The 25721-nt window shown below is 47.6% G+C and overlaps 1 protein-coding gene across 4 annotated transcripts in view; it reads right to left on the reverse strand.

The window, feature by feature from the left end:
• Positions 1-464: 464 nt before the first annotated feature.
• MYO5A (myosin VA) overlaps positions 465-25721 on the reverse strand; it is a 166181-nt gene continuing 140924 nt past the window's right edge. For all 4 annotated transcript variants that reach the window (XM_084754566.1, XM_084754564.1, XM_084754567.1 and 1 more), the window contains 8 exons: positions 22524-22670; positions 20027-20181; positions 13148-13237; positions 8562-8712; positions 6877-7159; positions 4702-4876; positions 1357-1437; positions 465-1079 (listed from right to left, as the gene is read on the reverse strand). In XM_084754566.1, coding sequence (XP_084610692.1) covers positions 927-1079; positions 1357-1437; positions 4702-4876; positions 6877-7159; positions 8562-8712; positions 13148-13237; positions 20027-20181; positions 22524-22670 — 1235 coding nt within the window. In that variant the 3' untranslated portion in view covers positions 465-926. The remainder of the gene's footprint in view (positions 1080-1356; positions 1438-4701; positions 4877-6876; positions 7160-8561; positions 8713-13147; positions 13238-20026; positions 20182-22523; positions 22671-25721) is intronic.

Consider the following 25721-nt stretch of genomic DNA (forward strand, 5'->3'; position numbering starts at 1 on the left):
ATGGCAAGAAACAGACCTGGGAACTAAAAATAAGTAATTCTACACAACACTATACCATGATGCGATGTCCACACAGGTGAAATTAATTAGCATATCAAGTAATACATCCTGGTGAGCAATGACACGCACAACCACTCTGCCTAGCTCTGCACCTGATCACCAAGCATCTTGTCCTAGTGCTGTGCAACCTGCCCAGTGTCTGCTGCTCGCGCAGATGGACCCGTGGATAACTGCATATAATCCAGTTGGAACTAATCTGGCTGAACTGTAAACAGAGCGATGAAAGAGAAGCTTACTGGGTGGTGCCTAATGGGACCATCACTCATGTCAGGAGACACCACGTAGCAGCAGTTTAGGATGCTCGGTAAGCTACAGTACAAAAGGGCATCTACGCTATCTAGCAAACCAGCATCTTTCACATTGCTGTACCATAGTGACACAAATAAGGAAGTTGCTTGGTCACATTACTTTACATATTGCCAGTTTATTATTTTTGATCCAGTTTGACAATTATCCACATGATTGGCCCCTAAGCTGATATGCTATGTGGTGATTTTTCTTTCAGTTTTTTTGTTTGTGCCTTGTTGCCAACAGTTCATACCTATGGAATTGTATTTCTGCATGCCACTTAAAAGCAGCAGTGAAGATGTAAAACAAACGCTGTCTGCTGAAGACACACACCTTTTACTCGTCTTCTCATTCCTCCCTGCCATCTTCCAGCTGTATGTAAACTCAGGATTCCCAACCGATGAAGAATGAATCTTGCTTTAAACCCAGCACAAGGAGTCTCTTCCCAAGCGAAAGGACTGCAGGGAGATTTCCAGTTAGTGACTTCTTCTTTAAAAATGTATTTTCAGTAGCTCACTGGAAACAACTGTTCATACTCAGAGGAGAAGTGCATTTCCTCTGCCTGCCTGGACGGGACTTCAGACCCGTGCAATGAAGCCCAGGCCCAGGCTGGCTGGGATCTGGATGGTCTCTAGGGCCAAGGAGGACGGGTTAAAGGGAAACGTGACAGGGAAGATGTGTTTAGCATCCATGAGCAGCTGTGGAGAGTCCTTCCTGTCCCGTAACCGCACCTGAGAAGAGTAAGAAAAAAGACCAATGGTATCAGCCCTTCCAATCTGTAAGACAGTCTACTACCAAAATGTCTTATTACAAAGTTTAATAAAAATTATTAATTTTTTGTTTTAAAAATAATTATGGACTATAAACTTATATTAAAAAGTTAATGCACCGCAAAATAAGTAAAATGGAAAGGTAAAAGATAAAAACACACTATCCTTCCAAAACATTGTGACTATTCCATTCAAATGACCATGTGGCGAATCAGTCAAAAAGAAAAAAGTGTCTTACCTGTATAGTGCGGATAAATGAAACAGAGACCCTTTCTTCAAACTCATTAACGGGTGTGTACAGATTCAATACTTTGACGATCTGCAGAGATAAAGGGTAAAGCGTTTGAGTATTTCACAAAGAGGCTGGCTTATCACATCTCGCGAGTGGGAAACACCTGTGTATGTCCTTTTCAGGTCAGCCTGGGGCGGGCTGGGAGAGAGGGGGGAGGGACCGAAGGCCACACTTGCCTTTGTATTTTAAGATTTAGAAGAAGAGTGCAGTCATACAACATTTTAAGAAGAAAAAAAATTTAGAAAAACATTCAAACAGTACAAAATATACCATGGGGGAAAAGTGTCCCTATTTTTATTCTCTCCCTCTTCTAGAGCAACAGTGGCTCGTCACAGCCTGGGCCACCGCTGGGCTACTGTCTATACAGTCTGGCTTATGCTATTTTTATACAAGTGGAATGAATTCTATTCTGCAGCCTGCTACCTTCACATATTAAAAGTAACAGAATTAAATATTATTCATTTTAAACAATCTTAAAAATTCATGTTTAGAAGCTGGGCGGTGGAGGTGCACGCCTTTAATCCCAGCACTCAGGAGGCAGAGGCAGGTGGATCGCTGTGAGTTCGAGGCCAGCCTGGTCTACAAAGCGAGTCCAGGACAGTCAAGGCTACACAGAGAAACCCTGTCTCGAAAAACCAAAAAATTCATGTTAGAAAAGAAAGTTATTATAAATGAATAACACAAAAACCAAGGTCTTTAAAGAAATTTAACCAGGGGCTGGAGAGCTGGCTCTGCAGTTAAGGGCACTGACTGCTCTTCCAGAGGACCTGGGTTCAATTCCCAGCACCCACACGGTAGCTCACAACTATCTGTAACTCTAAGATCTGATACTCTCACACAGACATACATATAGGCAAAACATCTGTATATAAGATAAAGGTAAACACATAAATTAATAAATTTAACCAATAAGTTAAGAAATAAATTAAAAATGGTCTTAAAAATCAAACAGTCATTTTTCTTTTCCTTTTATGTTATTAGAGGGCTGAGACAGGGTACCTCAGGCTGGCGTGGAACTCATTCTGTAGCCCAGGTTACCCTCAAGAACATCATTGTTTATGTAAGGTAGGAAGTGATTTTTATCCTTATTAACTGTTTGTTTGTCTTGGTTTTTTTTTTTTGTTTGTTTGTTTGTTTTGTTTTTTTGAGACGTGGTTTTCCTATTCTGCCTACCCTGGTCTCAAGCTTGCTCTCCAAGTGCTGGAATTACAGGCTGTACGCCATGCCCAGCTTCACTTTCAAGTTTAAAGCTGTGCTAACACACTGGCTATCACAGTCACACGTGGTTATTTATATTCAAATTAGTTAAACGCAAAGCTAAGTAAGTACGGGACGATGCCAGCCTACAGGCAGAGTAAGGTAAGCACCAGAGAGGCATGAAATCCAAGGCAGGGACACGGACCAGGCTGTGCGTGACACACTTGACTCGGGAAGCAGCCACTCAGAGCCAGGGTTAGGACTGCACAAAGGACTGCTCGCTGAAACTTGCCAAATAAATAACCGGATGGCCTACCTAACTCTGGGGCATGGCCTAAAGTTGAGATACTAAGTGCTAGAGCGCGGTCTTTAGGAGCTGGAGGACAGGAAGCTCTACGGATAGGGTCCCCACTGTGCTAGAACTTTCCATAGGTGGCGGAAATGGGGAAGAGCTCAAGGCAACTAACTGCGCTTACAAGAGAGCTTACAGCAAGGACTGGGGTGAGAGGGAGCACCACACTAAGAAGCTGCTACTGTGGTTCCATGTGCTGTCCCTGGGGGGAGTGAGTCACACCAGGAAATAATCATGCCTTCTTCATGCCTTCTTCTGGCTGCTGCTGTTCCCACTAGCGGCATTCCTGTCCTGTCCTATTCCTTAAGTTCAAGGAGTGGCACCTCTCCCAAAAGGCTTTCCTCACCCCCAGCGCTTCTTGTCAGCATTAAGAGCAGAATCTGCTGTGATTTTGTTTTTGATGGTGTCAGCTTCAAGCATTTCTGTTCTCCTTACTGAACTGTAAGCTCATGAAGATGGAGATTTTTCACTGTTAGTTGTTTACTTCCACAAGTATGATACTGAGCGATGGGATTTAACCATTCCTAGAGATGAGAGAGTAAGAAGTATTTTGTGCATGTGTGGACATGTATGTGTGTGGAGGTCAGAGGACGACCCCTGGAAGCTGGTTCTCTCCTATCATGTGGGTCTCAGGGATCAAGCCGAGGCCTCAGGCTGGGCAGTAAGTGCCCTTACGACCTGAGCCACCTTGCTGGCCCCACAGAGAACAACCTGAACAACCATCAACCACCAAACCACATAGAAATAGCTTCATGGACCGGGAGCTCAACAGGGTCTATGTGCCACGAGAGCAGGGACTTTGTATTGTGCCAGGCTGTGTCGCAGGGCCTGGGACACACACGGAGGGCCAGACACTTACTCTTTGCTGAATATTCTATAGGTGACCATGATTAGCACTGAAATGTGCTAACTGGTAATAAAATCTCCTCTCTTCCAGATTTACAAAGACATATATCTTCTCTGTCAAGGGAGGAGGTCAGTGTGGGGAGAAGAGTAATGGGCAAGCCTGGCTTCTCTGAGCTCCCCTGTGATGGCCACTATGCTGTGATGGCCACCACACTGTGCTGCCCTGTGCCAACCACCATGCTGTGCTGCCCACCACGCCGTGATGCCCTGTGATGGCCACTATGCTGTGCCACCCACCACACTGTGCCACCCACCACGCTGTGCCGCCCACCACGCTGTGCTGCCCTGTGATGGCCACCATTCTGTGCCACCCACCACTCTGTGCCACCCACCACGCTGTGCTGTCCACTGCCTGGTGATGGCCACCACTCTGTGCTGCCTACGACGCTGTGCCACCCAACACGCTGTGCTGCCCTGTGATGGCCACCATTCTGTGCCACCCACCACTCTGTGCCACCCACCACGCTGTGCTGTCCACTGCCTTGTGATGGCCACCACTCTGTGCTGCCTACCACGCTGTGCTGCCCTGTGATGGCCACCATTCTGTGCCACCCACCACTCTGTGCCACCTACCACGCTGTGCTGTCCACTGCCTGGTGATGGCCACCACTCTGTGCTGCCTACGACGCTGTGCCACCCACCACTCTGTGCCACCCACCACGCTGTGCTGCCCACTGCCTTGTGATGGCCACCACTCTGTGCTGCCTACCACGCTGTGCCACCCAACACGCTGTGCTGCCCACTGTCCTGTGATGGCCACTACACTGTGTCGCCCTGTGTCACCCACCATGTTGTGCCGCCCAACACGCCGTGCTGCCCTCGCAGGGCTGAGGTACCTGGGCAGTGGTCAGAGCATTGCACATGGAGCAGATGGCTTCTGCATCGTCATCAGTTTTCTTTTTCACTTGTAAGAGCTGCGCGGCCTGAATAAGAGGTTCCAGAGTCTCTTTGGCCCCGCTGTTCATTAGGTTCTTGTCACGCAGCCATTCTTCCAGCTGACTGACATTGTACCTGTGCCAAAAATAAAAAAGGAGAGTGTAAGAGAAAATAAGAGAAAATGCAAATTTGGTGAATGCTGTCATAAGTGTCTTAATTTTGTGTATGTAGCCTTGTCAGTTAAACTGACAGGTAGTATTTTTGTTCAATTTTCTAAAATCTAATCAGCTGTGCTTTAACATTTATCATTATAAAGTCATGAGGCTGATAATCTGAATTATGTAAGACCGAATGGCAAGAGACTGCAACTCTTTATTGGAAGATGGAAACAAAGTCCTCAGAGGAAAAGCTTTTAGACTTGCTAATAAACAAGACTGAATATATCATATGACAATGTCCTTATTAAGCGGCTGACTAGAATGTACTTCTGGCTTCTGCAATTTCAGACACAGCTTCCCTTTGCAGGCTAAACCTCTTAGTTCTTCCTTAAGAAGACCCCAAACAGGGTGGGTGACTGAATAACCAGGTGCTCCAACATATGCTTCAGGCTCAAGCTTCCTGGGGAACGATGATAGTGGCCCAGGAAAGCCTAGGGATAGAAGAAGAGGAGGGCAGGGAAAAGCCCTTGGCAGAGACAAGGACTCCAAGCTGGAGAGAGAAGGAAAGCACACAGATTCCAGGGTTTTAAGAGGTGCCCAGGTATCTGATAGTAGATTTCAAATTACAGTTACGGCAGATGGTCAGACAGTCAGAATTCAGTCATCGGGCAGATGGGGGACTTTACATTAAGATGCGTGACCTCAGCTGGGTGTAGTGGCACACATCTGTAATCCCAGCACTTGAGAGGTAGAGGCAGGAAGATATGGAGTTTAAAGTTTTCTTTGGCTACACTATGGGTTTGAATCAGACTGGCTACATGAGACCCTGTCTTTAAAACAACAAGAAAAACAGACTTCACGAAAAGTTAGAATTTGTGAGTGGAGGAAATACCTTAATGTGTTATGTGGATAAGAATGGTAACTATAGAGCACTATAGCGTGCTAATAGTAACTATAGATTCTGTAGGCCCCAGCTCCCCTGCCCCACCTTTTTTTTTTTTTTTTTAAAGTTTTTAGAGTCAGGGTTTTTCTGTGTAGCCTTGGCTGTTCTGGACTCACTCTGTAGACCAGGTTGGCCTTGAACTCACAGAGATCCGTCTGCCTCTGCATCCCGAGTGCTGGGATTAAAGATGTGCGCCACCACCACCTGTCAAAGTCCCCTTTTTTATCTTGGTAAGTTTACTGGATGCTTCACAATAACCACTAGCCCCCAAATTCAGCTATGCTGCAATGATGAGGCAATGGCGAGGCGCAGCTGCTGCAGGGCACTGCTGGTGCATGCCTGCATTCCTAGCCGAAGCAGAAGAGCTGGGACTCCAAGACCAGTGTCTCCAAAACAAATCAGAAACTAAAATAAGCAAAAATGGAGTATGGTTTGTCTTTAGATTCAAGTGTTAGTAAATGATCTCTCTGGACCTACTATTTGTCTTTAACTTAAAAATTAAAAAAGAAAAAAAATTAGGTGTATGAATGTTAGGTTAGGTGCACATATATGCACCCTGTATGTGCAGTGTGCACAGAAGCCAGAGAAGGGAGCTACATCCCCTGGACCCTGAATCACAGACCGCTGTGAACCACCCTGTCCGTGATGACCTAGCCTGGATCCTGCGCAGGAACAGAAAGTGTACTTAACCACTGAGCACCTCTCCAGCCCCTGTTGGGTCTATTCTTACTCATTTTCCCAATATGGAAAGATATTTCTAACAGCAACCACAAAAATATTAGAAAGTCTCATTTTTTTTCCCTCCTAATATCTTCTTATTGCGCAACCAAAGCAAATAAAAAGAAAACAAAACCAAGTTGTTGTGTATCTTACACACCCCTTCTGAGCAAAGAGAACCCATCTAGGCCGGAGAACTGGCTCCACACCCTTGCTGCCTGGCCATGTGCCAACATCAGGCACACTGCCAGGAAACAGGCCATCAACACTTGACAGGCAAGCAGGGCTGCCACACACGCTGGCTGGGGTCTGCTCACCTGATCTGCATGCCTTTGCTCCAGGAGCACATGTCTTTGCGCAGGAGGAGGTTGTTTAGGGTGATGGCGCCGACAATGTAGAACATCTGCTTGACCACCTGCTTGATGAGCTCGGGGTCCATGCCGTGCTGACACATGACTGAGTGGAAGGAGTTGAGCTGCCGCAGGATGGAGTCCAGCGTGTAGGTACCCTCGTCTGCGATGCTGGAGGTTCGCTTTCTGAGCCCCGTGGGCTTCACCCCGGACACACCCTGAATGGTTTCGTGCTCTAGCATGCCTGACACTGCGGGGGTATTCCAAGTGTTAAATGATTCAGAGGGAAATACACACATATACACACAGACTCCCCACCACCACCACACACACATGTGCACACATGCACATGGACGGACACATGCGCACGCACGCGCGCGCGCGCACACACACACACACACACACACGCACGCACGCACACACACAATTTACGACATGATTTGAGGATGAAACAGTGAGAGAAGGCACTGCCCCAAGAATAAGCCTTTGAATCTTACATTTTAATGAAGTAGTAAGTTTTTTTTAAACGCAGAAACCTTCCACAGTATTAAGTGATCTGACTGCTGTGTTTTCTACAAGCAGCAGCAGCGTTGAGGCTGCACTCGCATGGGTACCTGGGAGGGCGGTGAGAGTGGTTAAATAAGCGTTCTTGAGTTTCATCTCAGACGTAACAGGCATGGCCTTGGGAACCGTCTAGGGTAAGACCTGTCAGAGATGGTGGTGTGGAGCCGGGGGGCTGAGATCCTCACAACTACAGTGAGAGTTTGGGATAGCCTCGGTCTCTCCAGACTTTTAGTCTCTGTTCTTGAATTGCTGTCTCACCTTTCTCTCAGCGTCTGGCTTATGCCTCCTTAGAGAGATCCTGACGTGTTTACCCTGAGGTGCCCACTCCCTACCTGGGAAGCCCTTAACATCAATCACTATGCCTGGATTGTTTTTATATTTCCTCCTGCTAAACTCAGCCCCCCACAGACCCGATACTGATTCAAAACATTTGTTGTTGCTATTAAACAACTGGGAGACGGAGACCGTTAGAGTAGGGCAGCTTACAGCTTACAGGCAAACTGCTGGTTCAGCAATCAACATGGGCAAAAGACGAAAAAGACTAGTGGGAGCCGCCTTTGCCTCTCTTACTTCCTGCGTTTTGGTCAATGGGTGGGGGGCATTTTAAATTTATAACTTCTCAAGCACAAGAGAGGAAATAACTGTCATCTCATATGACCTCCTCAGACTTTTATGTCCCTAGCTGTTTTAACCATGGGTCTGTGAAAGAAAAGCTCACTAAAGGAGGTGAAAATGCAGAAATGTGGGGAACACACAGTCAGGGGGATGAAACTAAGGGAGGCCTGAAGTAGTGAAGGGCCTCTAATTTGCCTTGAGATTAACAGTGTTTGGTAACTTGAAGAAAAAAAGCCCCAAAACCAATAAAACTCCTGCAAGTTTGTACCTAACTCCTATCACACATGCTACACACCCCAAGGGAATCAGACAGCACACTATTTATATAACCCGTTTCCGTCATAAGGAGACTGGTTTCTTCTGCTACAGTTACTACTTTATGCTCGCCACATGCATACATGCCTGGCGCCTGCGTGTGCCACTGGCCTCACTTGTTGGCGAGCACCCATGATGCTCAGCGACACTGCTCTTACCGATCATTGGCTGAAGGATGTTCTCTAACACTCTCACAAGCTGCTGGTAGATCTGAATGGCCAAGTCGCTGAGCACTTGCCGATATTCAGCCAGGTCAAAGTTGGTGAGGCAGTGTTCATTCTGGCGAGACGTGTTGTGTTTCATGAAGCCCTAGGATCAGCACAGTGTTAGTGGTGCGCAGGGAGCCAGGCCTCTGTCCCCTCACTGTCACACAGTGTAAGTGGTGCACAGGGAGCCAGGCCTCTGTCCCCTCACTGTCACACAGTGTTAGTGGTGCGCAGGGAGCCAGGCCTCTGTCCCCTCACTGTCACACAGTGTAAGTGGTGCGCAGGGAGCCAGGCCTCTGTCCCCCTCACTGTCACACAGTGTAAGTGGTGCGCAGGGAGCCAGGCCTCTGTCCCCTCACTGTCACACAGTGTAAGTGGTGCGCAGGGAGCCAGGCCTCTGTCCCCTCACTGTCACACAGTGTAAGTGGTGCGCAGGGAGCCAGGCCTCTGTCCCCCTCACTGTCACACAGTGTAAGTGGTGCGCAGGGAGCCAGGCCTCTGTCCCCTCACTGTCACACAGTGTAAGTGGTGCGCAGGGAGCCAGGCCTCTGTCCCCTCACTGTCACACAGTGTAAGTGGTGCGCAGGGAGCCAGGCCTCTGTCCCCTCACTGTCACACAGTGTAAGTGGTGCGCAGGGAGCCAGGCCTCTGTCCCCTCACTGTCACACAGTGTTAGTGGTGCGCAGGGAGCCAGGCCTCTGTCCCCTCACTGTCACACAGTGTTAGTGGTGCGCAGGGAGCCAGGCCTCTGTCCCCTCACTGTCACACAGTGTTAGTGGTGCACAGGGAGCCAGGCCTCTGTCCCCTCACTGTCACACAGCGTTAGTGGTGCGCAGGGAGCCAGGCCTCTGTCCCCTCACTGTCACACAGCGTTAGTGGTGCGCAGGGACCCAGGCCCCTGTCCCCTCACTGTCACACAGCGTTAGTGGTGCGCAGGGAGCCAGGCCTCTGTCCCCTCACTGTCACACAGTGTTAGTGGTGCGCAGGGAGCCAGGCCTCTGTCCCCCTCACTGTCACACAGTGTTAGTGGTGCGCAGGGAGCCAGGCCTCTGTCCCCTCACTGTCACACAGTGTAAGTGGTGCACAGGGAGCCAGGCCCCTGTCCCCCTCACTGTCACACAGTGTTAGTGGTGCGCAGGGACCCAGGCCTCTGTCCCCTCACTGTCACACAGTGTTAGTGGTGCACAGGGAGCCAGGCCTCTGTCCCCCTCACTGTCACACAGTGTTAGTGGTGCGCAGGGACCCAGGCCTCTGTCCCCCTCACTGTCACACAGTGTTAGTGGTGCGCAGGGACCCAGGCCTCTGTCCCCCTCACTGTCACACAGTGTAAGTGGTGCGCAGGGAGCCAGGCCCCTGTCCCCTCACTGTCACACAGTGTTAGTGGTGCACAGGGAGCCAGGCCTCTGTCCCCTCACTGTCACACAGTGTTAGTGGTGCGCAGGGACCCAGGCCTCTGTCCCCCTCACTGTCACACAGTGTTAGTGGTGCACAGGGAGCCAGGCCCCTGTCCCCTCACTGTCCACAGTGTTAGTGGTGCACAGGGAGCCAGGCCTCTGTCCCCTCACTGTCACACAGTGTTAGTGGTGCACAGGGACCCAGGCCTCTGTCCCCTCACTGTCACACAGTGTAAGTGGTGCGCAGGGAGCCAGGCCCCTGTCCCCTCACTGTCACACAGTGTAAGTGGTGCACAGGGAGCCAGGCCTCTGTCCCCTCACTGTCACACAGTGTTAGTGGTGCGCAGGGAGCCAGGCCCCTGTCCCCTCACTGTCACACAGTGTAAGTGGTGCGCAGGGAGCCAGGCCTCTGTCCCCTCACTGTCACACAGTGTTAGTGGTGCACAGGGAGCCAGGCCTCTGTCCCCTCACTGTCACACAGTGTAAGTGGTGCGCAGGGAGCCAGGCCCCTGTCCCCTCACTGTCACACAGTGTAAGTGGTGCACAGGGAGCCAGGCCTCTGTCCCCTCACTGTCACACAGTGTTAGTGGTGCGCAGGGAGCCAGGCCCCTGTCCCCTCACTGTCACACAGTGTAAGTGGTGCGCAGGGAGCCAGGCCTCTGTCCCCCTCACTGTCACACAGTGTAAGTGGTGCGCAGGGAGCCAGGCCTCTGTCCCCCTCACTGTCACACAGTGTTAGTGGTGCACAGGGAGCCAGGCCTCTGTCCCCTCACTGTCACACAGTGTTAGTGGTGCGCAGGGAGCCAGGCCTCTGTCCCCTCACTGTCACACAGTGTTAGTGGTGCGCAGGGAGCCAGGCCTCTGTCCCCTCACTGTCACACAGTGTTAGTGGTGCGCAGGGAGCCAGGCCTCTGTCCCCTCACTGTCACACAGTGTTAGTGGTGCGCAGGGAGCCAGGCCTCTGTCCCCCTCACTGTCACACAGTGTTAGTGGTGCGCAGGGAGCCAGGCCTCTGTCCCCTCACTGTCACACAGTGTTAGTGGTGCGCAGGGAGCCAGGCCTCTGTCCCCTCACTGTCACACAGTGTTAGTGGTGCACAGGGAGCCAGGCCTCTGTCCCCTCACTGTCACACAGTGTTAGTGGTGCGCAGGGACCCAGGCCCCTGTCCCCTCACTGTCACACAGTGTTAGTGGTGCGCAGGGAGCCAGGCCCCTGTCCCCTCACTGTCACACAGTGTAAGTGGTGCGCAGGGACCCAGGCCCCTGTCCCCTCACTGTCACACAGTGTTAGTGGTGCGCAGGGAGCCAGGCCTCTGTCCCCTCACTGTCACACAGTGTTAGTGGTGCGCAGGGAGCCAGGCCTCTGTCCCCTCACTGTCTCCCAGGGGCTTTGTCTGCCTCACTCTGCCACTTGCTCAGCATCTTCACGCCCACTGCCAGGATAATCATTCCCAGTACTGATGCCTGTGTTTTCATTCCTGTTAGCGCCCTCTTCCATTCACTAGCTTTGAATAATAGATGCTCTTGCAGTCTATACTTAAGGCTTCCTAATAGTAAGATGGAGAAATCTAACTTAAGAGAAAAAGAAACTTGTCTCATTGATAGAACAGCAGGTCGACTGCCAACCACTAAATAAATAAGTGAAAACACTTTTAGCTCTCACCCTTTAAATATAGTCCTCTTCATATAGACTACCCCCAGAGGGACATGCGTAATATTATTTATTCTGTATAATACTCTTGAATATACCAGCTGCTTTATGAACTAGAAAGTAAATGAACTTTGTCATTCTGTTCTAACTCTCGGTATCTACATGATGATTTCAAGTAGACCTTAGGAAAGTCTTTTGGTAGCGCTGGTTTAAAAGGCGAGCTCCCTGCATAGGCAGCATGTCTTCCGCCTCTGCACCTAAGCGCGCTGCTCACTGACCCCACCTAATGGCGGAGCTGCTCAGTGGATGCCACTAAGTGTGGGGCCAGCAGAGTCCTGCTCTCTCAGGCCCACTTTCTCAGGTGTCCTGGGCATCTTTGTACTTCCTGTCATCTTGCCATAAAATCCTCTGCTCTGGGTACCATAAAGTGCTCCTGACCAGCTTCTCTGCCAGCCTCCCTGACAAAGGATGGGTGATCGGAAAGGACAAGGTCAGGGCACGGGTCTTAACCTGTGCAGATGCAGTCACAGCTCTGCTCCTTAAGTCAAGAGGCCACGGACTAAAGGATGAGCCTCACTGAGCCTCATCTGTACAATGGGCTTAATGCCAACTGCATGAGATGTTGTAACAATCAAATGACAAACATATTCTGTGTAGCAAGTGCTGTCAGACACATAGTAAACAGCTCTCAACAGTAATCAATAGTTTAGAGTTTTACATTTGGTTGACAAATGAAAACTTCACTACAAACAAAATCAGTATAGATTTATTTTAGATACACTGAAAATACATATATTATTTTTTTTTCTTTTTGAGAAGGGTTTCTGTGTATCCCTGGCTGCCCTGGAACTCACTCTGCAGACTAGGCTGGGCTTGAGCTCAGAGATCTGCCTGCCTGTATCTCCACAGTGATGCTGGGTTTAAAGATGTGCACAACTATGCTCAGCCATAACTTTATGTTTTTTGATTTTTTAAGACAGGGTTTCTCTGTGTAGCCTTGGCTGTCCTGGACTCACTTTGTAGACTAGGCTGGCCTCGAACTCACAGTGATCCGCCTGCCTCTGCCTCCTGAGTGCTGGGATTAAAGGCATGCGCTACTACGCTCGGCTTTTGATTATGTTTTTTTTTTGTTGGTTATCTTTAAGGTACTGTAGTTAGCCTAAACAGATTCATTTCTATAAACAATTCTATATGCTAATATTAATTCTACATAGACCATCACAACATATTAAGAAAAATATTTGTTTTCTAGTAACCACTCACTAACTGACGCTTGATGTGTTTTCGTCATGCTGTCTCATAAATGCTAGAAAGGAAGAAATTACATCATTGCTCAGTTCACCAGAAGACAGCAGACATCACTGAAGCAGTACATTTCCTGTCTGGGGGCTGGTTGGACATTACCATGATTCAAGCGTTTTTAAAGCTTTCCCTTTAAAGGCCAATGGAAGCACAACATGCTGGTTTTACCTCTGAGCTCTGAGGGTTTCTCACCTCTTCTCCGCTGTATTGCTTCAAACAGTGCAAAAATCGGCACGTGTTAGAGAGCCAGAAGGAGACCGTTTCAAAATCGTCACCTCTTTTCTGAAAGAGAAAATAAGTCTACATTTGTCTTGTCCTTGGGGAAGAAAGTTAGGTGGACACAGAAGACCCGCGTCTTTCACAAACCGTCATAAACTGCGCCACAGATAAACCACATTTAGCTTTACATCCTTGTCAGCAGAGTTTAAGCAGGCGCCCTGGTGTTTGCTGCTGCTTTGCCTTCAGGAAAGCTCTACCACTCGGCTAACTCGGCTGCCCTTTGTACAGCGGGTCCAGACTGACTCGCTTTGCTTGGGGCTAGTGAAGGGAATGGGGGGGTTGGTAGGCACCAAGGGTACAAAGGTCACAATAATTCCTGTGCTGAGAACATGGAAAAGAGCTTGGCACCCTCAACTGCAGCCTGGATTGAAACTCTTGTCACAACAAAATTTCTCAGCAGTGGAGCAGAGATGGAGGAGCCCCAGCTGAGAACACAGGGAAGCTGGTTCGCTCTTCACCATAAAGGCATGAGTTCAGGGAGGAAAAAAGACTCGAAAGAGACCCTGACCCGAGAGTGTTTCTCGGAAGTGAAAGAGTAGACACAGCAGAGATGGCTACGAGTGTGTGAAGGAACCTTTGCTACTAGCCCAGACTCGGAAAGTCACAGCACCATCAGTGTCTGTCTGTAGGAATTACCTGGGGCAGGAGCCTAGCACAGGTGACTGTGATTTTATCTTAGGAATTCTTTAAAGATGATGCATGGGCTGGGTCTGGGAAGTGCTCTCTGTGTACACTTCAGGACCTGAGATGGATCCCCAGCATGCATGGGGAAGACTGGGGGTGGCTTGTAACCCCAGTGCCGGGGAGGCAGACACGGGAGAATTCCTGAGGTTTACTCACCAGTCAGGCTAGCCTAACCAGTGAGTCTCAGGTCCTGGTGAGAGGCCCTGTCTCAAAAATCACAGTAGGTAGTACTCCTGGGGAACAGCATTTGAGGTTGAATTCTAGCCTCCACATGGAACTGCATGAAGTGTATATACACACACACACACACACACACACACACACACACACACACAATTTTATACATACACACACATACATACAACACACACGGAAATATATTTGATATCTGTCTATCCTCTATCTAAGTACATATATCTATGATACTTAGCATCTGTCTGTCTGTCTGTCTGTCTGTCTATCTATCTATCTATCTATCTGCCTATCTACCTCTATCTCTAGTCTAACACAGGCCAGGACTGGCCTCGGACTCACTAGATAGCCGATGCTAGCCTTCACTTCCTGACCCTCCGATCTCTACCTCTTAGGTGTGCTGCTATGCCTGCTTTAAAACAACACATATTTCTTACTGGCACATCAGAGCACAGTGTGGATTACTAAACACTGTAGAAAATCTGTCTTTCATCCTGGTTGTCACTTTATATAGTACAAGTGTACCCAAAAGAGAATATGCTGTAAGGAATGGTTAATTTATTGTAGGGTCTTTTATTTTAAGCTTACATAATTTATATACAATATTGATTTTTTTTCATTATATTAATTATTCTTTATAGCAACCTTAAGGAACTTGGAGAATAAAAACTTTCAAAGAGATTTATCTGCAGTGATGATGTCTTAGGCTTCATCCTAAATGTAAAAAGCAGACAACGTACCTTGATAGTCACAAGTATTTTAGGTTAATAAATAAACAATGCTTCCAATGAGCCTAAATTTCTCCTTCTTGTTAAAAGGTTTCCCACACAAATACCTTTTATGTATACAATTAGAAATAGCAATAAAGAAATCCTAACCAAAAAATATTAGAAATAGAAGCCAGACAGGGGACATTCCCGTCACCTCAGCGCTGGGGCTGGATGCAGAAGGATAGTGAGCTGAAGGCTAGCCTGGGCTACGGGGAGACCTAGGCCACCCTAGGCCACATAGGGAGACCTTGTTCCCCTCTCTCACTGTGTATGGACAGTTTGAGAAGGAAGTGGTGAGGCTGTGTGAGGAAGAAACAGTTCCTGACACCTTGCTCAGATTTTTTTTTAAGTATCTGGACTTAAATCCAGTTCAACAAGTACTTAGAACAAGCTGCTCAGAACTTAAGTTTGTATAGACAGCAGAAATCGCTTCCCAGGGCCATTTTATCCTGGTAAGAAATGAAGACCTTGTTTCCAGGCTGCTCAGATTCCAGTGGCATCATAAAGCAGTGACCTAGAAGGAACACAAGGGGGCGCTGTCACAACAAAGAGAGGAAAGTTCTGCTCTACGTGGATGACTCAAAACACTTAAAATCCTGTCCCTGCCTGGTGTGGTGGAACAAGGCTTTAATCCCAGCACTTGGGAGGCAGAAGCAGGAGTATCACTGTGAGTTCGAGTCCACCCTGGCCTACAAAGCGAGTCTAGGACAGCCAAAGCTACACAGAGAAACCTTGTCTTGAAAAACCAAAACAAAAAACAAACAAACAAATTCCTGTCCCACTCACATGGGCCCCAGTAGGAGTTATGCATGGATATTTAACTGGGCATTAGTTTTGCTAGCAACAGTTCAGTCATAGAATTTGGCTCACAGAAGGAAATCAATAACTACCTTGTTCCTGTGCCTACTAATTTCTTTTCTTTTTTAAAGGTAATAAAAAGCTGTAAATTTTGGAGAACATTTTTCTGAAATGATTTTCAAAAAAAAAAAAAAAAAAAAAAAAAAAAAAAAACCACCAACAACAAAACAAAAACCTCCTAGATAGGAAAACTGAGTTCAGGTGTCTACTTTGAAAAAAAACAAAAAAAACAAAAAAACAAAAACCCGTAGCTTTAGGAATATTGCCAGAATTAAATAAAACTTTATGATGTCCGCATAGACGATCACCCTCTGGCCTGCACACAGGTTTTGATGAAGACCCTTAACTCTTCCACAGCTGTGCATAAGATCTGTTCCCAGAGGCGGCTCTGGCCGAGCTGGCAGAGAACATCTTTACAGACTGGAAGGCAACGTTAACCACAAGCTGCTCTATAGGAAGGCGTACCTGGCCATCTTTACTGATGTCTAGACAAGTCCAGCGGCAGAGAGTCTCGGGTCAGCCTGACAGGATGCTTATCATTGTACCTATGGCCTCATCGTGTCTGCGGCCTCACCAGAAGCCAAACCAAACAGATAACCAACTGGACAAAAGCGGACGACGGTGATTAAAGAGAAGAAGACGTCACAAACAAACACGTCCATTCGACCACTTCTTCCCTTATCAACAGGGTGGGCTCTCTCTGCCCCATCACAGTAAAACACTGTGCTAGTCCTAAACACACTTTCTGAAAACTTCAAAGCTTTAAAAACCAAATAGCACCTCTCTGCTAGTTAACTAGATCAAGTTGCTCAAAATAATATTTATTTTTAATGAACAAACTGTATTTTCCAAGATTAAGATGCCAAATTAATGGTACTTAATTTTAAAAATTAATTAATGTTGTTTTGAGTCGCAGAGAAAAGTATACAAGCTCAAAACTATTTTTCAGTTTTCTGTTTATTAGATGAAATGATCTGTGAGCTAAGATTGTATAGACTCTCAATGTGCTTTAGATCAGTTTCACTGATTTGGAGCCTGAGCCAAAACACTGCTGTGAGCGTTAGGGCAGGAATGCAGGAGAGCACACTTAACCCACAGTGTGGATGGGAGGCGATGCACATTAACTCCAGGTGGAACACAGAGGCTCCTACATTGTGGCAAATGGTCTTTTAAAATCATTAGCTAATATGCTGGGATGAGTAGTCAAACAGATTGGGTTGAGAGAAGAGGAAAAGTTTAAAATCTATATAGGAGTCAATTTAAGAAACAGTATGCATGTAGTCTGTCCAAAATGAAGAGAGTTATACTTAGAGAACACTCGTGGATTTTAAAAGAGGCGTCTTCAGAAACCTGACTCTTTGGTAACCACCGTGGAACAGAATGATGGAGAGCAACTCTGCAACAGGAATGGAGAAACAGCACTGGTGTGAGTCACCCAGGCTCGGGGCAGGAAGGCATGGAGGGCTGGTGTGTAATGGTGAGGGAGGGGCAAGGATGAGCGCCCACAGGGGGACCGCGGCATCGCCTGTGCAGCAGTGTCTGTATGTAATGGTGAGGGAGGAGCGAGGATGAGCGCCCGCAGAGGGACCGCGGCATCGCCTGTACAGCAGAGTCTGTATGTAATGGGGAGGGAGGAGCGAGGATGAGCGCCCGCAGAGGGACTGCGGCATCGCCTGTACAGCAGTGTCTGTATGTAATGGTGAGGGAGGACGGAGGATGGGCACCCACAGGGGGACCGCGGCATCGCCTGTACAGCAGTGTCTGTATGTAATGGTGAGGGAGGACGGAGGATGGGCACCCACAGGGGGACCGCGGCATCGCCTGTGCAGCAGTGTCTGTATGTAATGGTGAGGGAGGACGGAGGATGGGCACCCACAGGGGGACCGCGGCATCGCCTGTACAGCAGTGTCTGTATGTAATGGTGAGGGAGGACGGAGGATGGGCACCCACAGGGGGACCGCGGCACCGCCTGTGCAGCAGTGTCTGTATGTAATGGTGAGGGAGGACGGAGGATGGGCACCCACAGGGGGACCGCGGCATCGCCTGTGCAGCAGTGTCTGTATGTAATGGTGAGGGAGGACGGAGGATGAGCGCCCGCAGGGGGACCGCGGCACCGCCTGTGCAGCAGTGTCTGTATGTAATGGTGAGGGAGGACGGAGGATGAGCGCCCGCAGAGGGACCGCGGCATCGCCTGTGCAGCAGTGTCTGTGTGTAATGGTGAGGGAGGACGGAGGATGAGCGCCCACAGGGGGACCGCGGCATCGCCTGTGCAGCAGTGTCTGTATGTAATGGTGAGGGAGGACGGAGGATGAGCGCCCACGGAGGAACTGCGGCATCGCCTGTACAGTAGTGTCTGTATGTAATGGTGAGGGAGGGGCAAGGATGAGCGCCCACGGAGGAACTGCGGCATCGCCTGTGCAGCAGTGTCTGTATACATTAGCTTTTTAGGAAGAGTACGATGTCAGTGTTTATGTTCTACATATTTTACAATTCTTTTTTGTTTTCTTTTTTCCTTTTATTGAAAATGTTTTCATTCTCACACAATATATCCTGATTGTGGTTTCTCCCTGGTACTCCTCTTACTTCCTCCCTCCTGGCCTCCCATCAGATCCCATCCACTTCTGTCACTCATTAGAAAACAGACTTCTGAGAGGTAATACTAAAACGACATTAAAAAATAACCTAACTAACACATTGGAATTGGATAAAGCAAACAGAAGCAAAGAGCCAAGAGAAGGCACAAGAAACAAAGACTCACTCCCACACTGAGGACTCCAGTAAAAACACTAAACTGGAAGCCATAATACATCTGCAGAGGAGCTGGTGCAGACCCGCGCAGGCCCGGGCAGGCCTGTTGTGCTGCTGCGGTCTCTGTGAGCCCACATGAGCTCTGGTCCTGTTGATTTAGTGGCCCTTGGTTTCTTGGTGCCCTCTGTCCCCTCTGCTATCTGATTCCTCTTCTGCAGGGCTCCCTGACCCCTGAGGGGATGGATTTTACAATAAATATTTTAAAAGACCATTTAGAAACAAGGGAGCTACCAGATCTTCATCCTAGATGCTTTGTTAAGTTGAATAAGCAGAAGACAAGGTGCCTAGAGCACATCTTCCTCTCTCCTAGAAACACCGAGCTGAAAGTTGGATGTGCTCCTCTCGAGCAGTGGTCCTCAGCCTTGCTAAGCCCACGGCCCTGTAATACAGCTCCGCAGGTCGTGGGGGCCCCAGCCTTCAAGCTATTTTTTGTTGCTGCTTCATAACTGTAAGTTTGCTGCTGTCACAAGTCATAATGTAAATATCTGAAATGTGACCCCCAATGTGGTCAGAACCCACAGGCTGAGGACCAGTGCTCTAGAGTCACTAAAAGGTTATGTAAGATAAGTAGCTCCTGGGCCAACAGGCTTTTCCTGTCTCTCCCAAGTGATGTCTCTCATCTCTGAGAAGCATCTCCATGTTGTTTTCAAATGGAAGCAATGAATTTGGGTAACAAGATAACTCATGGGATGATCTGGAGAATAAGCGAATAAAAGTTGAAAGAAAAATTTTAATGCCATTTTGGTCATCTTTTTATAAGAATAAGCTACACATTACTGAACCTGACATCACAACATAAGCATCATAATCTACATGTATTTATTGAGCCAGGGTCTCACTGTGTAGAGCTGGCTGGTCTGGAATTTGCTTTGTAAGCCAGGCTAACCTTGAACTCAGAGAGATCTTCAAGATATGTGTCACCATGCCTGTCTTCTGCTAGACATTTTAAGTTTGGTCCCAGTAAAACCTAAAGCAGACTATTTCTGTCTGTGATGAATTACCTAGCTTCTCAATTAGATGCAACAATATCAAATTCATCTTGATTACTGTCTAAGCTGAACGTGTTCTGTACGAAGGCACAAAGACAGTGTTATGTTCACCTCAGGTCCCAGCTAGTGCTAGCCTGTGAGAGGTTGTGGGGTCCTTAGAAGACAGGGCTTAGCTGGGGGAAGGGGGCAGGCCTTGAGGGCTGCAGCCCAGCCGTTTCTGAGTCGTCTCTGCTTACTGCTCCTCTGATGGGCTTACACCTCCTAAAGCTCTGAGACCTCAAGACCATCCTCCCTCCCCTAAGAGTTTCTGTCAGGTCACAGTGAGGAGAAAGCAGCTAACATGGAGGGCTGTGTAGGCTCGTTCCCACAGCAGGAGGCTGTAGGGACTCTGAAAGAGCTTATAAAGGGCAACTGTGCCAAGTCTGAAGAAGAAGCAGTACCTCTGCTCACACTGTCATTAACAGCCAAGAACTGCGGGACGCGGAACTGACCTTCAGGACTTTTTTGATGCTGTTAATTGTTGATGTCAGCAATGATCTTACTTTCTGATCATCGTTCAGGTAGTCGGCGTGTCGCACACACATGAACAAGATGTATGCTGGTAACCCTGGGATCAGATTGACAGCCACACCACGTGGCTTCAGCTCTGAATAAAGAAAAAAGGAAAAACACAATTACGCAACCCCGAGAGTCTTTGGGAGGCATGTGTTGTGAGGGATGAAAGCACAGTTGTGTAAGAGCTCAATCATTCGGGGCAAGTCATAAAAAAACAGCGTTTCAACAGCTCGTTAGCGAAATTATTGACTATGGGTGCATGTCTGTATAAAACTTACATAGCCTGCCCTGACTTTTCCCTTGAAGTCCGGTCTTGTTTACGAGCTATCTTCCTGGCGTCTCTGCTCAGGCACGTCAAACCAAGCCTCTCCCAAGTCAAGCTCTACATTCCCCACAGCATCTGCTCTACTAATGGAGCTCCGCACCTTCAGCTTCTCCATCATAAACCTCCCCATTGTTAACTCCCTTGCTTTTCTCAGACCATCCACCTTACCTATCATCCTGTTAATGCTCGTGACATGATACAGCCAGGGTCTAACTGCTGTGCCTCTACTGCCCAGTACAGGCCATCACCATTTCCTGGGTCACTAGACTAGCTTCCTACCTGGTCTCTCGGATCCGCCCCCTAGTCCTAAATAACATTAAATATCTACAGCTATTCACTTAAGAAAGTGCTGAATTTCACATTAGATCATGCCGATTTTGTTCGATTTTTGTTCTTCACTCTCTTATAAGCTCAGCTGGCTCTGCTCCAAACAACTCCCCTTGCTGTTTGCTGAACATGCCATGACTCCCACCCAGGGCCATGGTCCTCACACCATTTCTGCCATGACTCCCACCCAGGGCCATGGTCCTCACACCATTTCTGCCTCTGATGGTCTGGCTTCAGATATAAGCATAATTAGATCCTTATTCTCTCTGGCCACTGTGCACCCAGACAATCTTCTGTAACCCGGTTCACCTGTTCTCACTCTCTTTCCTTTTTACCCTTTAAGCTTCCAGCCCCTTAAGCCTTTTTGCTAAGTGAAGATCATGTTGAAACCGAGGAGCCTCTGAACTTGTACACTGTACTAAGCTGAAGGCCATGAAGCTGAGGGATGCTCCATTAGGTGTGATTACATCCCACCGCTGTCACCATGGTAGCTGGGAGGAGAGAATGGCAAAGGCAGAAGGCTTAGTTTAATACTACTTAGGGGACCACACACCCATTCCTTATTTTACTCCGCACCCCCATTCTTCCTAGTGGCTCACATTCGAGGCTTTTGGTCCCCGAAATACCATTCCCTTTTCAATTGTCCTGTCTTTTCCATACTTTGCTGGAATTTTTCCTTAACTATTTTTTCCTTCCATATTATTGAAGTATTTTCCTACACACAGTTGGTCATGAACATTTCTATGGAATAGAGACAGTAGTTCAGAAACCCACAAGGCTTACAACAGTGGCATCCAACTGTGGTTACAATATGGAATCCCTGAGACATTTCCAGAATGACACTAGACTTGGCCAAGCTCTTTTCCCTGGAGATTTCAATGTACTTCATTTGGGTTAGGGGGCTAGCAACACTTTTTGAGAGCTTCCTGAGTGGGCTGGGGATATGGCTCAGTATCTGTCTACTAGTCATAAGGCCCTGGGTTTGATCCTCAACGCCTTCCCCCTCAAAATACAACCCTTACGTGCTGTTCTTAAAGGAAGCACACATAGCCCTTAGCACATGGCAGGCAGAGACTGGAGGACTATTAGGTTAGCTTTGGCTACGTATCAAATTCTAGGCTGGCCTGGGCTACATAAGCGAGATCTTGTCTCAAAACCAAAACAAATTTCCAGGGTGAGCCTAACATGAAGCCAGAGGTGAAAGGCTTGGCTTCAAGGGAGCCTTCTAGATAGCTTGAGACACAAGACCTCCCATACTGATAATGACTGCTCAGGGAGGGCTCTACCACAGCACTATAATGCAGTTTGAAATGATGGCTCATGAAACTTCGGAGCTGGGCTTGCCAGTGGCTTTATGGTCTTCCATGCTGAGAAAGCTGAAGCTGGGCGGTAACTGGCAGGAACTTAGGCTTTTACAGCATGACAGGACCACTGTTTTAAAAAAGAACTGTTAGAACTTTATATATTTTTAACATTTGCTTGTTTTGTGTGTGCTGTGTGAGAGTCAGTGACATGGCGTTTTTTGCAGAAGTCAAAGGACAACCTGCAGGACTGTTTTCTTCTTCCACCCTCGGAGCCCTGGGAACCAAACTTCAGTCATCAGGCGTGGAGCAGGCACCATCACCCACTGAGATATTGTGACAGTCAAGAAAGTAATTTTAAAGAACATGAAATCAGACTTGAGGCCCTAGTGAGCAGCGGCCCCGGCGCTGCCCCGGTGAACAGCTGCCCCCGGCGCTACCCTGGCTGGAAGGGACCGCAGCCACGCAGAAAGCACTTGCCTAGAATCAGGTTCTTAACCAGCTTCTGCTCATCCTCCCGTTTGTACTCCAGCATTCCTTGGAAATCCTTTTCCTTGCGGGGAATGTTGACTGGCCGGATCGGCTCGTCGATGATCTGTCCGGGAGATATGTTCTCCATCTGGCCCACTTAGGGAAGCACAAAGAGGAGAGAGAGACATGTTTGTCAGGTGGAAGCTGAGGGGCCCCGTGCTCTTGGGACAGTCCGTGGATTCCGCACAAAATGAAGCCCTCGCCTCGGACATTAGTTTCTCCTCTCTCTTAAAACACTTTTCTGTGCTGAGACTGCGTAAACAGCAACAGTAACATGATGTTCTACTCCGGCAGCCATGGAGCCTGATATACACGTAGTAACATCTAAAAGCTACCCAGAAAACAGCACAAGTTTTTGTTTGGTTTGTGTCAGATTTACTTTGCAAGTATCCGAGCACCACAGGAAAGCCCCCAACATATGCAATCTGCCATATGTGCTGACAAATCTTAACCAACCAAAACTAGTTAAACTGGGCTGGAGAGGTGGCTCAGTGGTTAAGAGCGTCGCCGGCTCTTCCAGAGGTCCTGAGTTCAATTCCCAGCAACCACATGGTGGCTCACAACCATCTATAATGAGATCTGGTGCCCTCTTCTGGCCTGCAGGTGTACATGCAGATAGAGCACTGTATACATAATAATGAATAAATAAATCTTTTAAAAAAAGTAGTTAAACATTCAGAGGTCTGCTCACAGAATGGAATGACAAGCTGGGACTGGCAGAGCACGCCGTAATCCCAGCATTTGGGAGGCAGTCAGGTGGGTGAAGCATACAGGGTCACCCCCAGCTACACTGCCAGTCTGAGGCCAGCCGGAGCTACATGAGAGACCCTGTCTCAAAAACAAGCAAGCAAACAGACTTCCCGGGAACGGCAGAAGCACGGATAGAATCCAATATCTAGTCATTAAAAGCAAAAGGGCATTTATTTATAATTTATCATTATCTTGAATTCAAACCACATTAAGATAGCTGACAAAATAGTGTTTGTTAGCACTGATTAATGTGAAAATGCCTAAAATCAGCTTTTTAAAGGCCCGGTAAGGCTAACACCTTTCTTCTGATTGCGTCAGCCATGTGAGGACAGACGATGTCTTCTTTGGAGGGCTAAGCAACAAGGTACCAGCTGGGAAGCAAAAACCAGGCCTCCACCATATACTGAACCCGAAGACTCCTTCCTGACCCTCCATGCCTCTGAGAGATCCCCTTCTGTGGGAAGAACACTCCCGCTGCTTACACAGCCCCAGCGTGAGCAGCAGACAGGGCGAGCCGGCCGGCACTTAGCCAGGGCTCCGCTACCGGCGTCCTAGAACTTGCAGCTGTCTCTGCTTTCCTTTCCCAGGCTCTTATAAACTCAAAAGGAAAATAGCCCTTAACTTCTTTTTATCCTGGAAAAGAAAAGTAGTTCAAGACAGTCTCTAAAAATTTGCCTTTTCTTTCCAAAGCACCACGAAGATCTTAATCTTAGGTTTTAGCCAGTTTTCAGACAAATTTCTTACAAGTAGAAAAACTCTGGAAAATTTAATCTAGAGCAGAGAAACCAGGAGGCTAAGCTTCTACACCTACTGTCTAACAGGCAGAGTGTCGGGAAAGTCACGCATAGTTCCTGGGTTTTGTTTTTCTTGTATCAAAAAAGTTACTGGCTTACAGAATACTTTCAGGTCTGATTTTTTTTTTTCTCATGAAAACCAAGACATACCACCTACTCCTGGATTAAAATAGAGCACCACACAGACCAGATTTTGAAAGGTTCTCCACTTAGCTGTGTAAATTCTGCTAAAAATTATACATGTTGGCATTTTTTTCTTTTAAAAAGTTTGTTTTTAAAATGTATCTTAATTAAATATAGCCCACAGGATATAGATGGCAATTTTAATTTAAGGCAAAGGGTCTTAAATAGGTTTTGATACATTTAAGGCAAAAAATATAAATAACTTTCATTAGAACGTGCTTTGTTGCATAAGATTCTGGTGTTTTTCTGTAGAACACAGGTCTGAAGGGGAAGAGAGAAGTAAGCGCCAGAAGAGCTTACCACATTTGCTCTGAGAGATGGCAGGACGATGCCTGGGCAGGTGCCCAACTCACATGAGCTTATTGCATTTTATCATCTAGATGCAAATAATTTAACTCAAAATATTAACTTTCTTAAGAACAAATATGTCTTTTTCTTATTTAATTAATAAGTTGCTAGCACAAATGTTATTTTTGGCTTGGCTATCACGATAGTTTAACAGGAAAGTTTTATTTCTAATTGATAATAGCCAGAAATGAATAGTGGCCTAAAATCCTTTAACTTCTCTCTTCAGTTACATTTCAAAAGTTGAGCGTGCAGCTCACTGGTTAAAAACATATGTTTTAAAGAAAACTGATTTAAAATGTGAAATAAATTTTTTTAAATAAAACATGAAAACCATGGAATTTGCAGGCAAATGGATGGAACTAGAAAAGATTTTGAGTGAGGTAACCCAGACACAGAAAGATGCACATGGTAATGCTCTCACTTATAAGTGGATTTTAGCCATATAGTACAGGATAAACATATAATCACAGACCCAAAGAAGATAAGTAACAAGGAGGACCCTAGGGAAGATGCCTAAATCTCACTCGGAAGGGCAAATAGAACAGACAGCAGTGGCAGATGAAGAGGGAGCAAGGCAGGATGGGAGGTGCAGAGAGACAAGAGGGTGAGTGGGGCTGCAGGGGGGGGGGCAGGGCAGCTCTGTGACAAGCTGGGGACCTAAGTCAGGGCAGGCTTTTGGGAGGATACGTTGGGGACTCTAGTGGCAGGGGTCATGGAGACTGAGAGGGGACTCTTTAACTAGACAAGATTCCTAGTGGAGGGAGAGGAACACTAACTCACCCACAAAAACTTCAATCCCAAACTCACTCTGCTTACAAGATGTGCAGGGATAAAGGCAGAGCAGAGACTGAGGTAATATTCAACCAATGCCTGCTGGCCCAACCCAAGACCCAGCCCAGGAAAGAGAACACTGCTGAGGATGCTCCGCTATGCTTGCAGACAGGAGCCTAGCTGAGTTGTCCTTTGAGAGGCTCCACTCAGCAACAGTTCGAAAGAGATGCCGATATTCACAGCCAAACACTGAGCGATATGTAGGGAGTCTTGTAGAAAAGTGAGGGGCGGGGGGAAGAGA

Source organism: Acomys minous, assembly GCF_964271855.1.
Source record: "Acomys minous genome assembly, chromosome: 13".
NCBI classification, from domain to species: Eukaryota; Metazoa; Chordata; class Mammalia; order Rodentia; family Muridae; genus Acomys; species Acomys minous.